This window comes from Scyliorhinus canicula, chromosome 2 (assembly GCF_902713615.1).
Source record: "Scyliorhinus canicula chromosome 2, sScyCan1.1, whole genome shotgun sequence".
Taxonomy (NCBI): domain Eukaryota; kingdom Metazoa; phylum Chordata; class Chondrichthyes; order Carcharhiniformes; family Scyliorhinidae; genus Scyliorhinus; species Scyliorhinus canicula.
This window is the reverse complement of record NC_052147.1, coordinates 91,121,330-91,145,555: the sequence shown is the minus strand read 5'-3', so window position 1 is coordinate 91,145,555 and position 24,226 is coordinate 91,121,330. Positions and strand designations below refer to the sequence as shown.

Genomic DNA, 24,226 nt, shown 5'->3' with positions numbered 1-24,226 from the left:
GGACGGGCGATCTAAAAGTTGCAGGAGCTGGCGGAGGAACAAGAGGAGCAGTCCATTGCAATGGCAATGGAAATTGATAGCCTACAGGATCGGCAGAAACGGCTGTTGGAGAAGGTGGAGGATCTGGTGAATTGTTCTCGCAGGTAGAATATCCATCCGATCGTCGGTCTGTCAGATGGAAAGGAGGGATCGGATGCCGGTGCGTATGTGGGGAATATGCTGGAGAACATGCTCGGGGAAGATGCGTTCGGCAGGCCGTTAGAGGTGGACCGGGCTCACAGGGCACTCATGCGTAAGCCTCAGGGTCGTGAGCCCCTCCAAGGACAATGGTGGTGAGGCTGCATCGGTTCCTGGGCAAGGAACGCATTATGAGGTGGGCCAGGCAGACAAAACGGATCAGGTGGGAAGATTCTGAGATCTGGGTGTATCAAGACTTGGGAGCAGAACTCGCAAAAAGGAGGGTGAGTTTTAATAAGGTTAAGGCGGCCCTGTAAGCAAAGGGAATAAAATTTGGACTGCTCTACCCGGCCCGTCTTTGGGTGACCTACAAGAACCAGGAATTATATTTTGGCTCGCTGGAAGAAGTAGCGGTCTTTATGAAAGACAATAATCTGGCAGAGGCATAATGACTTTAAAATCTAGATGGTAGTGGTCCGAGTTAAAGGTTTTGTGTTGCTTTATATTTAAAAAATCTCAGCCTTTCACTGTAACTTAAGTTGTGGTGATCGGGAAAAGAAGGATCTCTTGGATTGGTTTGATTTTGATCCGTTGCTGTATGTACCGAGGTACGGTTAAAAAAAAAAGTTTTTAAAGTTGCGATGTTCTAGGGGGGGAAAGAAAAAAGAAAAGATGTTTGCATTTTTGCATGCATAACTTTTTTCTTATCCCGTTTGATTTTTCTTCTATTGTTTTCGGCTCTGTTTGAAGGTGATGGGACTGAGAAGATATTGTAAAGGGAGGAGGGGTGGGCCTCTGTGCCCGCACCTTGGGTGATTGTTTGTTTGCTTTCTGTGTTTGTTGCTATTGTTTTGAGAACTTACGTTAAGAGTGGGGGGGGGGGGGGGGGGGGGGGGGGGGGCGTGAGGATCCAGCAGGTGGTAGGATGCTAGGCGCCAGGGGCGAGAGCTGCAAGGCTAGCTGGGAGTGCTGGTTCACAGGAGCAAAGTGGGGGGAGAGCTGAAAACAAATGGAGTGGGGGTGGGAGGGGTCTGCTGATGACAAGGGGACTTTGAGGAGGTTGGAGATGGAGACCGGATGGTGGCGGCTGCCGCGGGGCGGGCCAGGGGAGGTGCGGGACATGGGCTAAGGGCTGGCCTAGGAATGGTCATGGCTGATCGACAGGGGAGGGGGGGGGGGGGGGGGGGCAAGAGCCCCCCTGACCAGACAGGTTACATGGAATGTTCATGGACTGAATGGGCTGGTCAAAAGGGCCTGTGTGTTCGCACACTTGAGACAGCTAAAAGCGGACGTGGCCATGCTACAGGAGACACACTTGAAGTTAGACTGAAGAAAGGATGGGTCGGACAGGTATTCCATTCGGGACTGGACTTTAAAACAAGGGGGGTGGCTATCCTGATTAACCAGGGGGGTGGCTATCCTGATTAACCAGGGGGGTGGCTATCCTGATTAACCAGGGGGGTGGCTATCCTGATTAACCAGGGGGGTGGCTATCCTGATTAACCAGGGGGGTGGCTATCCTGATTAACCAGGGGGGTGGCTATCCTGATTAACCAGGGGGGTGGCTATCCTGATTAACCAGGGGGGTGGCTATCCTGATTAACCAGGGGGGTGGCATTTGAGGTAGGGAAGATAGAGACAGACCCGGGAGGCAGATGTATTATGGTTAGCGGGAAACTGGAGGGAATGGCAGTGGTGCTGGTAAATATACATGCCCCAAACTGGGATGATGTCGCGTTTGTCAGGAAGATGTTGGGAAAATTCCCGGACCTTGACTCACACCGGTTGATTATGGGGGGGTAACTTCAACACTGTCCTGGATCCGAGAATGGACCGGTCGAGTTCTAGGCCAGGGACGATATCAGTAATGGTGAAAGAACTGCGGGGGAATATGGAGCGCATGGGAGGGGTTGATCCGTGGAGATTTGAGGGGCCACGGAGCAAGGAATATTCATTCTACTCCCATGTGCACAAGGCATACTCCAGGATAGATTTCTTTGTTCTGGATAAAACACTGTTGGTGGGAGTGGAGGACACTGAGTGCTCAGCAATTGTGGTGTCAGACCATGCGCCACATTGGATAGGCCTGCGGGTAAGCACAGGAAAGTCCCAGTGCCCACAGTGGAGATTAGATGCAGGGCTGTCAGCGGATGACGAGATCTGTGAGCGAGTGAAGGAGGTCATTCAAGGGTATATAAAGAACGACACAGGAGAGACCGCGGCTGGGGTGGTGTGGGAGGCATTGAAGGCGGTTATTAGAGAGGAATGTATTTCGATTCGGGCTCATAGGGAGAAGACTGAACGGGCGGAGCTGAACAGGTTGGTCGGAGAAATCTTACAGGTGGACAGGAGATATGCGGAGTCTCCGAATGAGGAGCTCCTGAAGGAGCATCGGAGGCTCCAAATGGAATTTGGGCTCCTTTGCACAGGTAAGGCGGAGGGACAGCTGAGGATGGTAAAAGGGGCAATATATGAATATGGGGAGAAAGCTAGCAGGATGCTGGAGGAAGCAGGAGGTGGCGAGAGAAATAGGGAAAATAAAGGATATGAGGGGGAAGACAGTGATGGACCCGGGGGCGGTTAACGACGTGTTCCGTGAATTCTATAGTTGACCAAAAGAGTCGGAACCCCCGGTCGGAGAGGAGGGTATGAATCAATTCCTGGAGAGGCTAGAGTTCACGAAGGTAGATGAGGAGCTGGTGGAAGTCCTGGGGGCCGCAATTGGATTTTGGGAGGTGATAGATGGATTGGGGGCGATGCAATCGGGTAAGGTCCCGGGACCTGATGGATTCCCAGTGGAATTTTATAAAAGGTTTTCTGGGTTACTGGGGCCGCTTCTGGTCAAGGCTTTTAACGAGTCCAAGGAGCTGGGAGGGCTTCCCCTAACGCTATCACAGGCATCAATCTCTCTCATCCTGAAGCGAGACAAGGATCTGGAGAGCTGTCGATCGTACAGGCCAATTTCCCTTTTGAATGTAGATGCTAAATTGCTGGCAAAGATCTTGGCCATCCGAACAGAGGATCGAGTCCCGGAGGTAATCAGGGAGGATCAGACGGGATTTGTGAAGGGCAGGCGCCTGATGTCCAATATTAGACGGCTTCTTAATGTTATAATGTTACCAGCGGAGGAGCGCGATGTTGACGTGGTAGTAGCCATGGACTCGGAGAAGGCTTTCGACTAGCTGGAGTGGAAGTACTTATGGGATATTTTAGGCAGGTTTGGGTTCGGGCAGAGATTTGTGGATTGGGTCTGGTTGTTATATCAGGCTCCGGTGGCAAATGTGAGAACCAACCGATCCCGGTCAGAATACTTTAGTCTCTGTAGGGGGACAAGGCAGGGATGCCCGCTTTCTCCATTACTGTTTGCCCTGGCCATAGAGTCCTTAGTAATGGCCTTTAGATCATTGAGGAGGGGGTTGGGGGTGGAGCACAGGGTCTCTCTCTATGTGGACGATTTGCTGCTCTATGTCACAGACCCAGTGGAGGGGCGGGGATCCAGACGGTGACGATGACGGTCCTTCCGATACTGCTCTTCTTTTTTCAATGTCGTTTGGTTTTTGTCCCAACGGCTTTTTCAGGATTTTGTGGGGGCTGATAAAACCCAGAGAGTAAAGAAGGCAGTCCTGGATCGGGGCCTTTCGAGCTTTATTAACTATTGCTGGACCCCCAACATATCGATGGTCAAGAAGTGGGTAGTGGGGGAGGGGTCCGTTTGGGAGCGAGTGGAAGCGGCATCCTGCAAGGGTACGAGTTTGGAGGCTTTACCAACGGCGTCTCTGCCGTTCGCGTTACCTCGGTACTCTACAAGCCCTGTGGTGGTGGCAGCCCTAAGAGTGTGGGGGCAATGGAGGCAGCACATGAGATTGGAGGAGGCGTCAGAGTGGTCACCGATTTGACAACCACTGGTTTGCCCCAGGGAGCTGGATGGGGGCTATGAGAGATGGCAGTGGGCAGGGATTGTGAGATTTGGGGACCTACTCCTTGGGGGCACTAGAAGAGGAGTTTGAGTTGCCGGGTAGGAACGGGTTTCGGTACGCGGGACTTTGTACGGAGGCAGGTTCCAAGCTTTCCTCGCCTCCCCCTGAGGGAACTACAGGATAAGGTGATATCAAAAACAGGGGTTGGAGAGGGGAGGGTTTCAGAGATATACAAGGAGTTGATGGAGGGGAAGGGGCCCCTATGAGAGAGGTGAAGAGGAAGGGGGAGGAGGAGTTGGGAGGAGAGCTGGAAATTGATGTGGGAAAAAACCTTGAAGAGAGTTAATTCATTCTTGTCATGCGCCAAACTTAGCTTGATCCAGTTTAAGGTGGTCCACAGAGCCCATATTACGGCAGCCCGGATGAGCAGGTTCTTTGAGGAGGTGGAGGACAGATGTGGGCGCAGCCCGGCGAACCATCTACATATGTTTTAGGCGTGTCCGAAAATAAAGGGATTCTGGCAGGGATTTGCGGACGTTATGTCAGACGTCCTGGAAGGGAGGGTAGCTCAGAGTCCAGAATTGGCAATATTTGGGGCATCGGAAGATCCGGGGGCCAGGGGTTTTCCTAGCCTTCTCCTTCCTGGTGGCCCGGAGACAGATTTTGCTGGGATGGAAGGTCTCGGATACCTTGAAGTCAGGAGCATGGGTCAACGATATGGCAGGGTTTCTCAGTCTGGAAAAAAAATCAAGTTCGCCTTGAGAGGATCAACTCAGGGGTTCGCCCAGAGTTGGCAACCGTTCATCGATTTCTTCAAGGAAAATTGAACGTCAGCTGTAGGGGGGGGGGGGAAGGAAAACAGGAGGCATAGCAATGTTAGATAAAGTCAGGGAACTTAGTATACGGGTAATTAAGGAATAGGGCGGGGGTAGTAGGGGGCGTTGTTTTCTGTGTTTTGTTCTTTTAGGTGTTTTGCGTGTGTCGGCCCGCGCGGTTGTTTAAGAAATGTTAATGTGTTAAACTGTGAAAATTACAAATGCTTCAATAAAATATTTTCTAAAAAAAAAGAAGCGTCAGGCTCGAGGCCACGTCAGGATTTGATGGTCAAGGAAGGTGTATTCAAGTCACAGCCAAACAGATTGAGTATCAACCTGCAAATCCTTCTAACACATGCCAACGGCAGGTGGGAGAACGTGGAGAGATTCCTGTAGCCATGTGGTGGAAAGAATGTTGGAACCGCTATCATCACTATCCACAGCTTCAGACTACAATATGCATGTAAAGATATATGTTGCTACAGCAACTTGGGAGTCACTGAGTGAATTATTTCAGACCGCCACCAGTATGAAAGCGAGGACTCTTTCAGGGTCTGCCCCCTCAGTTCTGTGGATTATGAGGACACCAGCAGGCGGAGTGAGTTATTGCAGCTTCACACTGTCCCGTTTCATAGAATCATAGAATTTACAGTGCAGAAGGAGGCCATTCGGCCCATTGAGTCTGCACCGGCCTTTGGAAAGAGCACCCTACTTAACCCCACACTTCCACCCAATCCCCGTGACCCAGTAACCCCTTCGAACCTTTTGGACACTAAGGGGCAATTTAGCATGGCCAATCTAACTAACCTGCACATTTTTGGACTGTGGGAGGAAACCAGAGCACCCGGAGGAAACCCACGCAGAATTGGGGAGGAAGTGTAAACTCCTCACAGTCACCCAAGGCCAGAATTGAACCCAGGCCCCTGGAGATGAGGCAGCAGTGCTAACCACTGTGCCGCCCATTTCATTCTCATTCATAAGATCTTAAGAAATGAGTTAGAGTGGGCCATTCGATAGGATCATGGCTAATCTGATTATGGCCATCACTCCCATTTTCCTGCCAGCCCATCATATCCCTCGACTCCCAATTCTCAATGCAGATGGAAATGCTCTACATTTTGGAGGACATTTCAACAGGTATTGTCTCAGAATTAAAGGGGAATTAATGTCCCCTTTAATTGTTTGCAACCCTCATTTACAAGGCTGCAGTAATATCTCTCCTTATGCAATCTACAAACTCATCAAGAGATTCACCTCCTATTTTATCAATCTTTCTCTCTCATGTTTTCTTCAAAATCATTCATGGGATGTGGGCATCGTTGATTAAGCCAGCATTTATTGCTCACCCCTAATTGCCCTTAAGAAGGTGGTGATGAGCTGCCTTCTTGAACCATTGCAGCCCATGTGGTGTAGGTACACCCACAGTGCTGTTCAGGAAGAAGTTCCAGGATTTTGACCCAACAACAGCGAAGGATGGTGAGTGACTTGGAGGGGAACCTCCAGGTGGTGGGGTTCCCATGTATCTGTTGCCCTTGTCCTCCTAGATGGTAGTGGTCATGGGTTTGGAAGGTGCTGTCCAAGGAGCCTTGGTGAGTTCCTGCAGTGCATCTTGTAGATGGTGCACACAGCTGCCACTGAGCATCGGTGGTGGAGGGATTGAATGTTTGTGGAAGAGGGAGCAATCAAGTGGGCTGCTTTGTCCTGGATGGTGTCAAACTTCTCGAGTGTTGTTGGAGCTAATCCAGGTAATTGGAGAGAATTCCATCAGACTCCTGACTTATGCCTTGCAGATGGTAGACAGTCTTTGGGAAGTCAGAAGGTGAGTTACTCACTGCAGGATTCCGCACCTATGACCTGCTCTGGTATTGATATGACTCGACCAGTTCAGTTTCTGGTTAACGGTAAACTCCGGGCTGTTAATAGTGGATTATTCAGGAATGGTAATGCCATTGAGTGTCAAGGGGCGATGGTTTGATTCACTGTTGTTGCAGATGGTCATTGCTTGGCACTTGTGTGATGCAAATGTTAATTGTCACTTGTCAGCCCAAACCTGGATATTGTCCAGTTAGTTCTTGCTGCATTTGAACATGAACTGTCTCTCTCTCTCCTTCAAATCTTCCGTCATCATCCCTTTCCTAAAAAGAAACAGCCCATTACTCCCCTCCTTGTAAACTCTCAACCCATCCCCAACTTCTCTTTTCTTTCCAATATCATTGAACGTGCTGCCACCTCTGAAACTCATGCCCACGTTCCCAGAATGCCACGTTAGAATTCCCCCAATCAGGTTTCTGGCCTGCCACAATGTCTCTTAAACAATGTCACAAATAACATCCCATTTGTGACAACCATATATTTTCCTTCTTCATCTATATCAGCCGATCTACAGCCTCTGACATAGTTCAACACACCAAATTCCTCCAATCGTTATCCAGCTGATTTCTTTCTCGTCTATCTAATCGTAACCAGAGAATTGCCATCATTGACTTAGATTTCCCCAAGGTTCTATCCTTCCCCCCCCTCCTATTTCTCATCTTCATGGAATCATAGAATCATTACAGCCCAACGTCTCTGCGCCGGCCAACCAGAAGCCATCCATCCCACATTCTGATTCTTGGTTCAAAGCCTTGGACTTGAACTGCCCTAATTTATAGAACATACAGAAGGGGGTCATTCGGCCCATCAACTCTGCACTGACCCATTTAAGCCCTCACTTCCACCCTATCCCCATAACCCAATAACCCCTCCTGAACGTTTTTGGTCACTAAGGGCAATTTAGCATGGCCAAACCACCTAACCTGCACATCTTTGGACTGTGGGAGGAAACCGGAGCACCTGGAGGAAATCCACGCAGACACGGGGAGAACGTGCAGACTCCGCACAGACAGTGACCCAGCGGGGAATCGAACCTGGGACCCTGATGTTGTGAAGCCACAGAGCTAGCCACTTGTGCTACCGTGCTGCCCTTTACAAGTCCTTTTTCAATGCTGTGAGGGTTTCTGACCCTACCACCCTTTCAGGCAGTGATTTCAGAACACCTCAACCGAGGCATGCAGCACGTTCCTATTCACTCCACCCCTCGGAACTCACTACTCTTTCAATTCAACTTCTTCTGTCCTGAAGGCTCACACTTAGGGCTACAGTTCAGTTCCCATCTGTCATTTAGGAGACGTAATTCAGGCTTTCAATCCGATATTGCAGGACCAAATAATTATTCATATAAACTCCAAGCAAAGAGTTAACGAAAAGGAGAATAAATTCTCTGTCCTTTTCCCACCCTACTGTCAATTCCCTCTCGTCAACTCTGTTTCTCTTTCCACAGATGCTGCCAAAATAGCATTTTGTATTGATTTTATTTTGTATTCGGCGAAGCCTATATTATGTCACAGGCGGGGCAGCACAGCTACACGTGGAGTGATGCGACTGCAGGGTCCCTCAAATCAAGGCACAAATCTACATGGAGACGCATTTACCTACAGTCAGTGCTCGATACATTTTGTAGGGCAATTCAACAGGTCAGAATTGCCAAAAATGTTGAAAAATTCTAACAGGATAGCGTGAGACAAGGTCAAATAATAAAATGTTAATCTATGGTTCCACTATGGGGAGAACAGGATGCTGGGATTAATTTCAGCACAGACCGGATGGGCCGATTAGCCTCCTCCTGTGCTGCAAGATGTTGTGGCTGTCAGGACGATTCAATGGCCTGTGTAACACACACACCCTGAAGAGCTGGGTTTAATGTGCAGTCTGTGCTGAATTAGCTGGCAGCCGCCAGGACTGAGATTGGAGCATGACAAAACGTCTTCTGCCTCGGCCTGGGGAGGGTTTGCTTTCTTGACTAATAAAAATGGCAAGTGTGTGATAGGTGAGCAAGGAAGAATGGCTGGGTTTTGCTGGGCTGTGAAATGATTATAGAGCCATATTTACACAATGAAGGATAAAAAGATTGGGAATAGGGGTTCCCGCTCCCACTTCCCCGTGGCTTGCCCAAGTTCCCGACAATGAGGGACGGAGTGGACAGCTCTGCTCACACTGCAGGAAAAGTGCAGCCTGATCCAGTGTGAAGGGTCACCCTCATGGCCAGAGTGTCATGGGGCCGCTGTGATCACTAACAAAGGAAACAAAGGAAACCTCTGCAGAGTTTTAATTTGTTCTGTATTCTGAAACAGAGACGTGCAAGCACATGAGAGCTGTGATCGGCTGATGGGAGACTGTCAGCTTCTAGTTCGAACCTGCCACAATTTAGACACTGTCGCTGAGGAGCAGAGAGAAAATGTGCTGTTGAATAAGTATTGCGATTGGTGAAACACATGATGGCTTGTTTTTGAGTGCAAACCTCTTGACAAAGAGCAGCCTGTAATTCTCGATAGTACAGGTCCATTAACGTGCTGAAGGGAACACAGATCATCTGCTTAGGGAACACTGAGCCGCTCTTCCTTGTCAGGAATGTGCTCCAGATCTCTCCAGCTCCGCTGGATTGCTGGTTTTCACAGGTCAAGATGATTGCTGTTGGTTACAGTGGACTACAAGAAGACCCGAGAAGATTCCTGGGGTGTCACCATTTTAAAATACACACAAGACAACATTAGAGTACTGGATTTAGCTGTTGAGATCATCGAGGTTCATATTTCACCCTTCCAGCTGGCACTAAATGTCACATTAAGCGGCTCGACTACTCAGTGTTTGGGTGATGGGAGGCACTCAGCCGGATCCTGCCCAACTGGGAGTTTTAGCAGGACACAAGGGTGGTACAGGTAGTCACTGCTCACAGGCCGAGCAGCTCTCGTTGTCCAGTTCTTCTTGGCTGGCAGATTGCCCTTCAAGGTTGATCAGATATTGAACTTCCTCGGAACTGAGCGGAACTCTCTCTGGCTGAAGCCACCTCTTGAAATGGTCAATGGCGCTGGATCAACAAAGGAGATGGTTACAGATTGGAATGAATACAGGCAGGACTTTGTAAACGTACAGCGAGTGCCACAGACCGAGAACCTTTTCATACCAAATGGAATCACAAACAAAGCGATAGTTAAATGGGGCTGGACAGACCAGAGCTAATTCTGGAGATCCAGTACTCACAGCGATGTGTTTCAGTCCTGTGCCCACAGGGCTTTAAAACTGCTCATCAGGTATATTTGTATTTGTTTATGTTTAAATATATATACCTGATTGTGTGTTTACATATATACCAGAGTGTTTGCCTATATATCCGTGTTTACATATATACATGTATTTACATATATTAACATATAGACATGAAAATTGGGGGAGTGAAGGAAATTGGGGGAGTGAACGATGGGGGTGGAAATGTAGTGCAGAAGGGGACAGAAGTAAACGGGGTCTTTAGGGACTTTTACGAGGGATTGTACCGGTCGGAACTTCCGAGGGGGAGAGAGGGGATGGAGAGCTTCATGAACAGGCTATGTTTCCCAAGGGTTCAAGAGAGGCTGGTAGAGTGGCTGGGGGCGCCGATAGAGTTGGAGGAGCTAGTCAGGGGGATCGGGCAAATGCAGTCAGGTAAGGCCCTGGGGCCGGACGGGTTCCCGGCAGAATTTTACAAAAAATATGCGGACCTGGTGGGTCCCCTGCTGGTGCGAACTTTCAATGAGGCGTGGGAGGGGGGGGGGGCTTTGCCCCCGACGATGTCGCGGGCACTGATCTCTTTGATCCTAAAACGGGATAAGGACCCCTTGCTGTGCGGATCATATAGGCCTATCTCGCTCCTTAACGTAGACGCTAAGTTGCTGGCGAAGATCCTGGCTACCAGGATAGAGGATTGTGTGCCAGAGGTAATTCATGAAGATCAGACAGGATTTGTCAAGGGGCGGCAGCTCAACACGAATGTGCGGAGACTGCTCAATGTTATCATGATGCCGGCAGTGGAGGGGGAGGCGGAGATAGTGGTGGCGCTGGACGCAGAGAAAGCGTTTGATAGAGTTGAGTGGGGGTACCTGTGGGAGGTGCTGGAGAGGTTTGGATTTGGGGAGGGATTCATCAAATGGGTGAGGCTGCTTTACGCGGCGCCGATGGCGAGTGTAGTCACAAATGGAAGGAGATCGGAGTATTTTAGGCTTTATCGTGGGACCAGGCAGGGGTGTCCCCTGTCCCCCCTGCTCTTTGCACTGGCGATTGAACCGCTGGCCATGGCGTTGAGGGAGTCAGGGAAGTGGAGGGGTCTGGTGCGGGGTGGGGAGGAGCACCGGGTATCGCTGTATGCGGCCGACCTGCTGTTATATGTGGCGGACCCAGGGGGGGAATGCCGGGGGTGATGGAGCTGTTAGCGGAATTTGGGGACTTCTCTGGCTATAAGCTAAACTTAGGAAAGAGCGAGGTATTTGTAGTGCACCCGGGAGATCAGGAGGAGGGAATTGGGAGGCTCCCCTTCAGGAGGGCAGTGAAGAGTTTCAGGTACCTGGGGGTGCAGGTGGCCAGGAGTTGGGGGGCTCTTCATAAACTTAACTTCACCAGACTAGTGGAACAGATGGAGGAGGAATTTAAAAGGTGGGACATGGTGCCGCTATCGCTGGTGGGCAGAGTGCAATCCGTCAAAATGATGGTTCTCCCGAGGTTCTTGTTCCTCTTCCAGTGCTTGCCCATCTTTATCCCTAGGGCCTTTTTTAAAAGGGTGACCAGCAGCATCATGGGATTTGTTTGGGTGCATGGCACCCCGAGGGTGAAGAGGGTCTTCTTGGAGCGGGGTAGAGATGGGGGGGCGGCTGGCGTTGCCCAACCTCTCGGGGTACTATTGGGCGGCCAACGTGTCGATGGTGCGTAAGTGGGTGATGGAGGGGGAGAGGGCAGCATGGAAACGGATGGAGAGAGCGTCCTGTGGGGATACAAGCCTGGGGGCCCTGGTAACGGCGCCGTGGCCGCTCCCTCCCACGAGGTATACCATGAGTCCGGTGGTGGCGGCTACCCTCAAGATTTGGGGGCAGTGGAGACGACATAGGGGAGAAGCGGGGGGGCTCGATGGAGGCTCCGTTAAGGGGGAACCATAGGTTCTTCCCGGGGAACATGGATGGGGGATTTCGGGGATGGTATAGAGCGGGCATTAGACAGCTGAGGGACCTGTTTATCGACGGAAGGTTTGCGAGCCTGGGGGAGTTGGAGGAGAAATTTGGGCTCCCGCCGGGAAACATGTTTAGATATCTGCAGGTAAAGGCATTTGCTAGACGGCAGGTGGAGGGATTCCCTTCGCTTCCCGCGAGGGGGGTGAGTGACAGGGTGCTTTCGGGGGTCTGGGTCGGAGAGGGGAAGATATCTGATATCTACAAGGTTATGCAGGAGGTGGAAGAGGCGTCAGTAGAGGAGCTGAAAACGAAGTGGGAGGGGGAACTGGGCGAACAGATCGAAGACGGGACATGGGCTGATGCCCTGGCGAGGGTAAATTCTTCCTCCTCGTGTGCGCAGCTTAGCCTCATCCAATTCAAGGTGCTGCATAGGGCCCACATGACTGGGACGAGGATGAGTAGGTTCTTTGGGGGTGAAGATAGGTGTGTCAGGTGCTCGGGGAGTCCAGCGAACCATGCCCATATGTTCTGGGCATGCCCGGCATTGGAGGAGTTCTGGAAGGGGGTGGCGAGGACGGTGTCAAGGGTGGTGGGATCCAGGGTCAAGCCAGGATGGGGACTCGCGATCTTTAGGGTTGGGGTAGAGCCGGGAGTGCAGGAGGCGAAAGAGGCCGGTGTGCTGGCCTTTGCGTCCCTAGTAACCCGGCGAAGGATTTTGCTACAGTGGAAGGACGCGAGGCCCCCAAGCGTGGAGACCTGGCTCAATGCATGGCGGGCTTCATTAAGCTTGAGAAGGTTAAATTCGCCCTGAGAGGATCGGTGCAAGGGTTCTTTAAACGGTGGCAACCTTTCCTCGACTTTCTGGCTCAACGATAGGGTACTGGGACAGTAGCAGCAGCAACCCGGGGGGGGGGGGGGGGGGGGGGGGGGGGGGGCGTTGAATATGTTTGCTTATTTTATTTAAATTTGATTTATTTAATTTTAGTTTATGGTTAAGTTCTCTTGTTGGGGGGTGGGGGGGGTGTGATACATGTGATGTTACGGTATGGGGGGAATTGTGGGTGTTATGGGGCTGTTAGTTGCATATTACTGCTTGTTGCTATACTTGTTGTTATATTTTTATATTTTCTGTAAAAAATTCCAATAAAAATTATTAAAAAAAACATATAGACATGAGCATCCATAAGTTTACATATATACCCGAGTGTTTGCCCATATATCTGTGAGTGCATGTTTACATATATGAAAATGAAAGTTGCCATAGTCCCAAAGGACCATAGGCTGCTCCCCCTTTGAGAGCCGACTGGTGGTGATTTAACCTGAGGGTCACCACATCTCAGGCAAGGTTGAGATGGTGGGGAATAACCTCAGCCAGTACAGGAATTGAACCCATGCTGTTGCCATTGCTTCACATCACGAAACAGCCAAATGAACTAACTGAGCCCCATGTATATCCAAGTGTGTGCATATGTATGTGTTTGTGTGCTTACATATATACCTGAGATGGTGCATTTGCACATACATGGGTATATGCCTACTTTTCGGTGTGTGCGTGTTTGTTACTGGAGTGTGTGCATATATATCCCTGTGTGTGCGTTTACATATATAGCGGAGTGTGTCCATATATATCAGTGTGTGTGTGTGTTTGTTTACATATATACCCGAATCTGTCCCTATATACCCATGTGCATGTTTATCTATATGCTGGAGTGCGTGCATCTTTATCTGTATGTATTTACATGTAGCCCTGAATGCCTGCATAATCATTTGTATCTTGGTTTACATATATACCTGTGTACATATATATCTGCCTGTGTTTACATCTGTAGCGGAGTGTGTGTATAGATTTATACCCGAGTGCATATGTGTATATATCTGTGTGTTTACATATATACCCGAGTGTGTGCATTACAATGTGTTTGTATACATATATCTATAGCTGAGTGTGTGTACATATCCGTGTATTTACATATTTACCTCAGTGCGTACATATATATCTGAATGTGTGTGCTTACATATATACCTGCGTGTGCGCTAAAATATCCGTGTGTGTTGACATATATACCTCAGTGTGTGCATGTATATCAGTATGTTTGTGTGTTTACATGTATGCTCGAGTGTGTTTTTAAAAATGTCTTTATATTGGATGTGGGCTTCGCTGGCTAGACCAACACTTGTTGCCCATTCCTCATTGCCCCTGAGAAGGTGGTGGTGAGCAGCCTTCTTGAACTGCTATAGTCCATGTGGTGTAGATACACCCACTGTGCTATTAGGGAGGGAGTTCCAGGATTTTGACCCAGCGACTATGAAGGAATGGCGATCGATTTCCAAGTCAGGATGGTGAGTGACTTGGAGGAGAACTTCCAGTTGGTGGTGTTCCTATGTATCTGCTGCTCCTGTCCTTCTAGATGGTAGTCGTCGGGGTTTGGAAAGTGCAGCCTAAGGAACTTTGGTGAGTTTCTACAGTGCATCTTGTAGATGGTACACACTGCTGCTACTGTGCGTTGGTGATGGAGGGAATGAATATTTTTTAACATAGACATAGAACAGTACAGCACAGAACAGGCCCTTCGGCCCTCGATGTTGTGCCGAGCAATGATCACCCCCTACTCAAGCCTAACGTATCCACCCTATACCAGTACCCCCCCCCCCCCCCCCCCCCAATCCACCTAACCCGCACATCTTTGGACTGTGGGAGGAAACCGGAGCACCCGGAGGAAACTCACGCACACACGGGGAGGACGTGCAGACTCCGCACAGACAGTGACCCAGCCGGGAATTGAACCTGGGACCCTGGAGCTGTGAAGCATTTATGCTAACCACCATGCTACCGTGCTGCGGAAGGGGAAGCAATCAAACGGGCTGCTTTGTCCTGGATGGTGTTGAGCTTCTTGAGTGAGCTGCAAGTATTCCATTGCACTCCTGACTTGGCCTCATAGATTGTGGGCAGGCTTTGGGGAGTCAGGAGGGAGTTACTCACTATAGCATTACTAATCTCTGACCTACTCTTGTGGCCACAGTATTTATATGGTTAGAACAGTTCATTTTCTGATCAATGGTACTACCAGGATGTTGATAGGGGCGGGGATTCAGTGGTGGTAATGCCATTGAATGTCAACGGTTGATGGTTTGATTCTCTCTTATTAGAGATGGTCATTACCTGGCACTTGTGTGGCGTGAATGTTACTTGTCACTTGTCAGCCCAAGTCTGGATATTATTCAGGTTTGCTGCATTTGAACATCGACTGCTTCAGTACCTCAGGAGTCGTAAATGGTGTTGAACATTGTTTAGTCACAGAGACCATCCCAACATCTAACTTTATGTTGGAAGGAAGGTAATTGATGAAGCAGCTGAAGGTGGTTGAGCTTAGGACACTCCCCTGAGGAACTCCTGCAGTGATGTCTCAGGACTGAGATGATTGACCTTGAACAACCAGAAACATCTTCCTTTGTGCTAGATATGACTCCAACCAGTGGAGAGGTTCCCCCCTGATTCCCACTGACTCCAGTTTTGCTAGGACTCCTTGATGCCACACTCAGTAAAATGCTGCCTTTATATTAAACACTGTCACTGTCACTTCACTTCTGAGGTTCAGCTCTTTTGTCCATCTTTGAATCAAGGCTGTAATGAGGTCAGGAGCTGAGTGACCCTGGAGGAATCCAAACTGGGCGTCAGTAAGCAGGTTATTGCTTAGTAAGTACTGCTTAATAGCACTGTTAATGACTCCATCCATCACTTTACTGTGACAGGGCAGTAATTGACCAGGTTGGATTTGTCCTGCTTTTTGCGTACAGGACATGCCTGGGTAATTTTCCACATTGCTGGGTGAATGCCAGTGTTGTAGGTATACTGGAACAGCTCGTCTTAGGGGTGCAGCAAGTTCTGGAGCACAAGTCTTCAATACTATTGGAATATTGTCAGGACCCATAGACTTGGCAGTATCCAATGCCTTCAGTCGTGGGGAGAATCTAATTGGCTGAAGACTGTCGTCTGTGATGTTGAGGACCTACAGAGGAGACTGAGATGGATCATCCATTCTGCACGTCTGGTTGAAAACCATTACAAATGCTTCAGATTGCCTTTTCCACTGATTTGTTGGACTCTTCCATCATTGAGGTTGGGGATATTTGTGGAGCCCCCTCCTCTAGTGAGTTGTTTAATTGTCCACCACCATTCATGGTTGGATGTGGCAGGACTGCAGAGTTTATGCTTATGTTGTTTGGCATGCAAGTAATCCTGTGTTGTAGCTTCACCAGGTTGATACCTCATTTTTCAGTATGCCTGATGTTGCTCCTGGCATGCTCTCCTGCCATCTTCATTGAACCAGGGTTGATCCCCTGGCTTGGTGGTAATGGTAGAGTGGGGGATATGCCGGGCCATGAGGTTACAGATAGTGGCTGAATACAATTCTGCTGCTGCTGATGGGCCCACATCATCTCATGGATGCCCAGTCTTGAGTTGATAGATCTGTTTGGAATCTATCCCATTCAGCATGATGCTAGTGCCACACAACACAATGTTGTGTATCCTCAATGTGAAGACAGGACAAATGAGTAATTCATCACCTGACCCCCCCCAAAGCCTGATCAACATCTACAAGGCACAAGTCAGGAGTGTAATGCAATACTCCCTACTTGCCTGGATGAGTGCAGCTCCAACAACACTCAAAAAGCTCGACACCATCCAGGACAAAGCAGCCCACTTGATTGCTTCCCCTTCCACAAACATTCAAACCCTCCATGACCGACAAACAGTGGCAGTCATGTGTACCATTTACAAGATGTTGGGTGGCATAGTGGTTAGTGCTGCTCCCTCACAGCTCCAGGAACCTGGGTTCGATTCCAGCCTTGGGTAACTGTCTGTGTGGAGTTTACACTTTCTCCCCATGTCTGCATGGGTGTACCTACACCTCAAGAGCACCCTACTTGGTGGCAGCACAGTAGCACAAGTGGGTAGCACTGTGGCTTTACAGCGCCAGGGTCCCAGATTCAATTCCCTGCTGGGTCACTGTCTGTGCGGAGTCTGCACGTTCTCCCCGTGTCTGCGTGGGTTTCCTCCGGGTGCTTCGGTTTCTCCCACAGTCAGTCCAAAGATGTGCAGGTTAGGTTGATTGGCCATGATAAATTACTCTTAGTGTCCAAAAGAATGTTTGGCACGGCGCCGAGGTCCCAGGTTCGATCCCGGCTCTGGGTCACGGTCTGTGTGGAGTTTGCACATTCTTCCCATGTTTGCGCGGGTTTCGCTCCCGCAACCCAAAGATGTGTGAAGTAGGTGGATTGAACTCGCAAAATTGCCCCTTAATTAGAGAAAATGAATTGGGTACTCTAAATTTATAATAAAAAAAAGGTTAGGTGGGTTACGGGGATAAAGGGGATGGGGTGGAGGCGTGGGGATTGAGTGGGGTGCTCTTGCCAAGGGCTTGTGCAGACTTGATGGGCTGAATGGCCTCCTTCTGCACTGTGAATTCAATGATCTATGATCTATATCCGAGTGTGTGATTACATATATACCCAAGTGTCTGCATACAGGCCTGTGTGCATATATATGTGTCAGATTACATAGATACCTCAGTGTGTGCATATATACCCAAGTGCGATTCCATGTGTACCCGAGTGCGATTCCATGTGTACCCGAGTGTGATTCCATGTGTACCCGAGTGCGATTCCATGTGTACCCGAGTGCGATTCCATGTGTACCCGAGTGCGATTCCATGTGTACCCGAGTGCGATTCCATGTGTACCCGAGTGCGATTCCAGTGTACCCGAGTGCGATTCCATGTGTACCCGAGTGCGATTCCATGTGTACCCGAGTGCGATTCCATGTGTACCCGAGTGCGATTCCATGTGTACCCGAGTGCGATTCCATGTGTACCCGAGTGCGATTCCATGTGTACCCGAGTGCGATTCCATGTGTACCCGAGTGTGATTCCATGTGTATCCGAGTGCGATTCCATGTATACCTGAGTGCCATTCCATATATACCCGAGTGTGTGCATATATACCTGCATGTGTGCATACATATCTGCGTGTGTGTTATACCCGAGTATGTGTTTACATATAGAAACATAGAAAGGAGAAGTAGGAGGAGGCCATTCCACCCTTTGAGGCTACTCAGCCATTCATTACGATCATGGCTAATCATCATATTCAATACTCTGATCCTGCCTTCCCCCCATATCCCTTGATCCCTTTAGCCCCAAGAGCTATATCTAATTCTTTCTTCAAATTACACAATGTTTTGGCCTCAACTACTTTCTGTGGTAGCAAATTCCATAGATTCACCATTCTTTGGGTGAAGAAATTTCAAACTATGACCCCTAGTTCTGGACTTTCCCCACCATCAGGAACATTGGGCGGGATTTTCTGATCGTGAGGCCAAGTATTGCCGCCGTTGTAAACGCCGTTGCATTTCTCGACGGCGTCAACATGGCCTCAGGAGCAGCAATTCTGACCCCTACAGGGGGTCAGCACGGCCCTGGAGCGACCCACGCCGCTCCAGGTGCCGATACTGACGTCAGATGAGCGCCGCAGGTCTGTGCATGCGCAGTGGGACCAGCACGATTTCCGCGCATGCGCGGTGTCTCCCTTCTTAGCGCCGGCCCGACGCAACATGGCGTAGGGGTACATGGGCTGGCGCGGAACAAAGGAGGCCCCCAGCCCGAGAGGCCGGCCCGCCGATCGGTGGGCCCCGATCGCGGGCCAGGCCACAGCGGAGGCACCCCCCCGGGGTCAGACCCCCTCCCCCACAGGCCGTCCCCGGATACTTCCATGTCGAGGTCCCGCCGGGTAAGACCAGGTTAGAACGGCGCCGGTGGGATTCGGGTATTTTTATATGGCCCCTCGGCCCATCCTGGGTAGAGAATCGCCGGGTGTGCCCCGTAGAGCCGCCCCCTACCGCGCCAATGGTGCAGATTCTCCACTCTCCGTATAATTGCTGCATAAGATAAAGATGCATGGCATTAAGGGTAACGTAGTAGCATGGATAGAGGATTGGTTAATTAATAGAAAGCAAAGTGTGGGGATTAATGAGTGTTTCTCTGGTTGACAATCAGTGGCTAGTGGTGTCCCTCAGGGATCAGTGTTGGGCCCACAATTGTTCACAATTTACAAAGATGATTTGGAGTTGGGGGGACAAAGGGCAATGTGTCCAAGTTTGCAGACGACACTAAGATAAGTGGTAAAGCAAAAAGTGCAGAGGATACTGGAAGTCTGCAGAGGGATTTGGATAGGTTAAGTGAATGGGCTAGGGTTTGGCAGATGGAATACAATGTTGACAAATGTGAGGTTATCCATTTTGGTGGAAATAACAGCAAAAGGGATTATTATTTAAATAATAAAATATTAAAACATGCTGCTGTGCAGAGAGACCTGGGTGTGCTAGTGCATGAGTCGCAAAAATTTGGTTTACAGGTGATCAAGGCGGCAAATGGAATTTTGTCCTTCATTGCTAGAGGGATGGAGTTTAAGACTAGGGAGGTTATGCTGCAATTGTATAAGGTGTTAGTGAGGCCACATCTGGAGTATTGTGTTCTGTTTTGGTCTCCTTACCTGAGAAAGGACGTACTGGCGCTGGAGCGTGTGCAGAGGAGATTCACTAGGTTAATCCCAGATCTGAAGGGGTTGGATTACGAGGAGAGGTTGAGTAGACTGTGACTGTACTCGTTGGAATTTAGAAGGATGCGGAGGGATCTTATAGAAACATATAAAATTATGAAGGGAATAGATAGAATAGATGCAGGCAGGTTGTTTCCACTGTCGGGTGAAAGCAGAACTAGGAGGCATAGCCTCAAAATAAGGGGAAGTAGATTTAGGACTGAGTTTAGGATGAACTTCTTCAGCATCGAACCTGGGACCCTGGCGCTATAAAGTCACAGTGCTAGCCACTGTGCCACCGTGCTGCCCTAAAATATACAATTGGCTCCAGCAGGAGAATACGCTCGCAGCAATGTTTGTGCAGGCTATTGTTATTAGACTGTCTGCTTTTTGAGACCTGGTGTAAACCCAAGCATACTACAGACCACACATTACCTTTGGTCCATTTCGTATCCATTGCTGTACACATCAGATCCATACTGTTCATGCAGGAACCGATCCCAACATTCCTTCTTTGTCTGTGATAGGCTGAGTAGCATTTCTTTTGAACTTGGTTCTTCATTCAGACCCTTCAATTTTCGCAGGCGATTTTCTATAGGAAAATACAGACTCAGTCTAGGACAGTATGCAGACTGCACCACTAAAACACAGTCCAGGACAGTACACATACTGAACCAGATAAACATATTACATAGATTACATAGAATTTACAGTGCAGGAGGTCATTCAGCCCATCGAGTCTGCACCGGCTCTTGGAAAGAGCACCCTACCCAAGCCCATACCTCCACCCTATCCCCATAACCCAGTAACCCCACCTAACACTAAGGGCAATTTGGACACTCAGGGCAATTTATCATGGCCAATCCACCTAACCTGCACATCTTTGGACTGTGGGAGGAAACCGGAGCACCCGGAGGAAACCCACGCACACACGGGGAGAACGCGCAGACTCCACACAGACAGTGACCCAAGCCGGGATTCAAACCTGGGACCCTGGAGCTGTGAAGCATTTGTGCTAACCACTATGCTACCGTGCTGCCCATGGTCTAGGACAGTACACATACAGCACTACCAAAACGCACAGTCCAAAACAGTACACATACTGCACCAGATAAACACATATAGTGCAGGGCAGTACACAGTGTGCACCAGATAAACACACACAGTGCAGGACAGCACACGCAGTGCACCAGATTAACACATACAGTGCAGGACAATATAGATGACACCAGATAAACACACGAGTCCAGGACAGTACGCACAGTGCCGGACAGTACGCACAGTGCCGGACAGTACGCACAGTGCCGGACAGTACGCACAGTGCCGGACAGTACGCACAGTGCCGGACAGTACGCACAGTGCCGGACAGTACACACAGTGCACCAGATTAACACTTACAGTGCAGGACAATACAGACTGCACCAGATAAACACACACAGTGCAGGACAGTACACACAGTGCAGGGCAGTACACAGTCTGCACCAGATAAACAAACACAGTGCAGGGCAATACATGAAGAGCTTGTCGTATGAGGAACGGTTGAGGACTCTGGGTCTGTACTCGGAGTTCAGAAGGATGAGGGGGGATGTTGTTGAAATTTATAGGATACTGCGTGGCCTGGATAGAGTGGACGTGGAGAAGATGTTTCCACTTGTAGGAAAAACTAGAAGCAGGGGACACAATCTCAGACTAAAGGGACGATCCTTTAAAACAGAGATGAGGAGGAATTTCTTCAACCAGAGGGTGGTGAATCCGTGGAACTCCACAGAAGGCTGTGGAGGCCAAATCACTGAGTGTCTTAAGACACAGATAGAAAGGTTTTTGATCAATAAGGGGATCAGGGGTTATGGGGAGAAGGCAGGAGAATGGGAATGAGAAAAATATCAGCCATGATTGAATGACGGAGCAGACTCGATGGGCCGAGTGGCCTAATTCTGCTCCTATGTCTCATAGTATACAATCTGCACCAGATAAACACACAGGGGCCAGGACAATACACACAATGCAGGACAGTACACAGACTGCACCAGATAAACACACACAGTGCAGGGCGGTACACAGTGCAGGACAGTACATAGACTGCACCAGATAAACACACACAGTGCAGAACAGTACACAGACTGCACCAGAGGAACACACACAGTGCAGGAGGTACACGGAAGTATGTGGGACTGTGTGACCAGTATTGGGTCTGTCGGTGAGTGTGTTGTGTTTTGGGGGTCTGCCTGCTGGGAAGACAGCAGGGAGCACATGGCCAGCTGACTGTGTTGCTAATCACTGGCTGGACAGCTAGACTGACCACTCACTGCGCTCTGTCCCCAAGTGACCCCTGGTCAGCGGACTGTTATAATAATAATAATCTCTTATTGTCACGAGTAGGCTTCAATTAAGTTACTAAAAGCCCCTAGTCGTCACATTCCGGCGCCTGTTCGGGGAGGCTGGTACGGGAATTGAACCCGCGCTGCTGGCTGTGTTCTGAATTACCCCCATCGGGCTGGAATAGAAAGTTTTAAATCGCACACTTACCCAATGCTGCTAAATATTGCTGCGAATCGGGCATGGGACTCCAAGCAGTGCCCCTGGCTGGATCCCCGTTGCTGCTGCCCGAGTCCATGTCCGGCTCCTCCCCGGGGACCGGGCTGAACGTCTCCCAGAAAGATTCCGGACGGCAGCTTCCAGGCGGCGACTGGGCTTCATTCCCGTCCCTGGGCTGAGCCGCCAGCCCGGAGCAAATCCGCTCCCATAGCTCCTGGCCGGACACCATGTCGTCTAGATCCATCCCCCTCACTCCGCGCTGCCCAGGCCCCGTCGCCGCCTCAGGCCCGGCTCCCGTCTCCCTGGGCGACCCGGCCAGGCCAGGCCCCGCCCCCTCCATCCGGGACTCAGCCCGCGCACCCCGAGGCTGTCATAACAACGCGACGGCAAGAGGAAGTGAGTGTGAGAGAAACATAGGGGAAGAGAGAGAGAGAGAGAGAGAGAAAAACACAGGGGAAGAGTGAGTGTGAGAGAAACACAGGGGAAGAGAGAGAGAGAGAGAGAGAGAAACACAGGGGAAGAGAGAGTGAGTGTGAGAGAAACACAGGGGAAGAGAGAGCGAGCGAGTGTGTGAGAGAAACGGGAAGGTAGAGAGGGAGTGAGAGAGAAACGGGAAGGTAAGGAGGGAGTGTGAGAGAAAAAGGGGAAGGTAGAGAGGGTGTGTGTGAGAGAAACAGGGGAAGGGAGAGAGGGAGTGTGTGAGAGAAAAAGGGGATAGTAGAGAGGGAATGTGTGAGAGAAACGGGAAGGTAGAGCGGGAGTGTGTGAGAGAAACAGGAAGGTAGAGAGGGAATGTGAGAGAAACACGGGGAAGGTAGAGTGAGTGTGAGAAAAACGGGAAGAGAGAGTGAGTGTAAGAGAAACACAGGAAAGTAGAGAGTGTGTGAGATTAAAAACAGGGGAAGGTAGAGAGTGAGTGTGAGAAAGACAAGGAAAGAGAGTGAGTGCATGAAAGAAACAGGGAAAGAGAGTGAGTGTTAAAGAAACGGGGAAAGAGAGTGAGTGTGAGAGAAAAACAGGGAAAGTGTGAGAGAAAAAAAGGGAAAGAGTGAGTGTGAGAGAAAAACAGGGTAAGAGTGAGTGTGAGAGAAAAACGGAAAGGGAGTGAGTGTGAGTGAAACAGGGAAAGAGAGAGTGAGTGTGTGAGTGAAACAGGAAAAGTGAGTGTGAGTGAAACAGGAAAAGTGAGTGTGAGTGAAACAGGAAAAGTGAGTGTGAGTGAAACAGGAAAAGAGAGAGTGTGAGTGAAACAGGAAAAGAGAGAGTGTGAGTGAAACAGGAAAAGAGTGAGTGTGAGTGAAACAGGAAAAGAGAGTGAGTGTGTGAGAAATAGGAAAAGAGAGAGTAAATGTGTGAGAGAAATAGGGAAAGTGTGTGAGAGAAATCGGGAAAGTGTGTGAGAGAAATAGGGAACGAGAGAGTGAGTGTGTGAGAGAAATAGGGAAAGTGTGTGTGAGAGAAATAGGGAACGAGAGAGTGAGTGTGAGAGAAATAGGGAAAGTGTGTGTGAGAGAAATAGGGAAAGTGTGTGTGAGAGAAATAGGGAAAGTGTGTGTGAGAGAAATAGGGAAAGTGTGTGTGAGAGAAATAGGGAAAGAGTGAGAGAGAAATAGGGAACGAGAGAGTGAGTGTGTGTGAGAAATAGGGAAAGAGAGTGAGCGTGTGAGAGAAATAGGGAAAGAGTGAGTGTGAGAGAGAAATAGGGAAAGAGAGTGAGTGTGAGAGAGAAATAGGGAAAGAGAGTGAGTGTGAGAGAGAAATAGGGAAAGAGAGTGAGTGTGAGAGAGAAATAGGGAAAGAGAGTGAGTGTGAGAGAGAAATAGGGAAAGAGAGTGAGTGTGAGAGAGAAATAGGGAAAGAGAGTGAGTGTGAGAGAGAAATAGGGAAAGAGAGTGAGTGAGAGAGAAATAGGGAAAGAGTGAGTGTGAGAGAGAAATAGGGAAAGAGTGAGTGTGAGAGAGAAATAGGGAAAGAGTGAGTGAGAGAGAGAAATAGGGAAAGAGTGAGTGAGAGAGAGAAATAGGGAAAGAGTGAGTGTGTGAGATAAATAGGGAAAGAGTGAGTGAGTGTGAGAGAAATAGGGAAAGAGTGAGTGTGTGAGAGAAATAGGGAAAGAGTGAGTGTGTGAGAGAAATAGGGAAAGAGTGTGTGTGAGAGAAATAGGGAAAGAGTGAGTGTGTGA

At 49.5% G+C, this 24,226-nt stretch overlaps 2 protein-coding genes across 3 annotated transcripts in view; one reads left to right on the top strand and one right to left on the bottom strand.

Annotated features, from left to right (window-relative positions):
• Positions 1-8,243: 8,243 nt before the first annotated feature.
• Positions 8,244-22,379, bottom strand: ccdc32 (coiled-coil domain containing 32). The gene is made up of 3 exons (XM_038782780.1): positions 22,036-22,379; positions 19,945-20,101; positions 8,244-9,812 (listed from the first exon to the last, which is right to left on the bottom strand). Exons 1-3 carry the CDS (start codon positions 22,286-22,288, stop codon positions 9,668-9,670), a joined length of 555 nt encoding a protein of 184 aa, XP_038638708.1. The 5' UTR covers positions 22,289-22,379; the 3' UTR covers positions 8,244-9,667.
• The window catches only part of LOC119956021 (protein-L-isoaspartate(D-aspartate) O-methyltransferase-like), a 53,526-nt gene continuing 50,919 nt past the window's right edge, over positions 21,620-24,226 (top strand). Inside the window, exon 1 of one of the 2 annotated variants that reach the window (XM_038782764.1) lies at positions 21,620-21,706. The gene's annotated coding sequence lies outside the window, so the exon portion shown is untranslated. Of the gene's footprint in view, positions 21,707-22,385; positions 22,441-24,226 lie in introns of those variants that run through there. The other variant, XM_038782745.1, reaches the window with a different exon arrangement.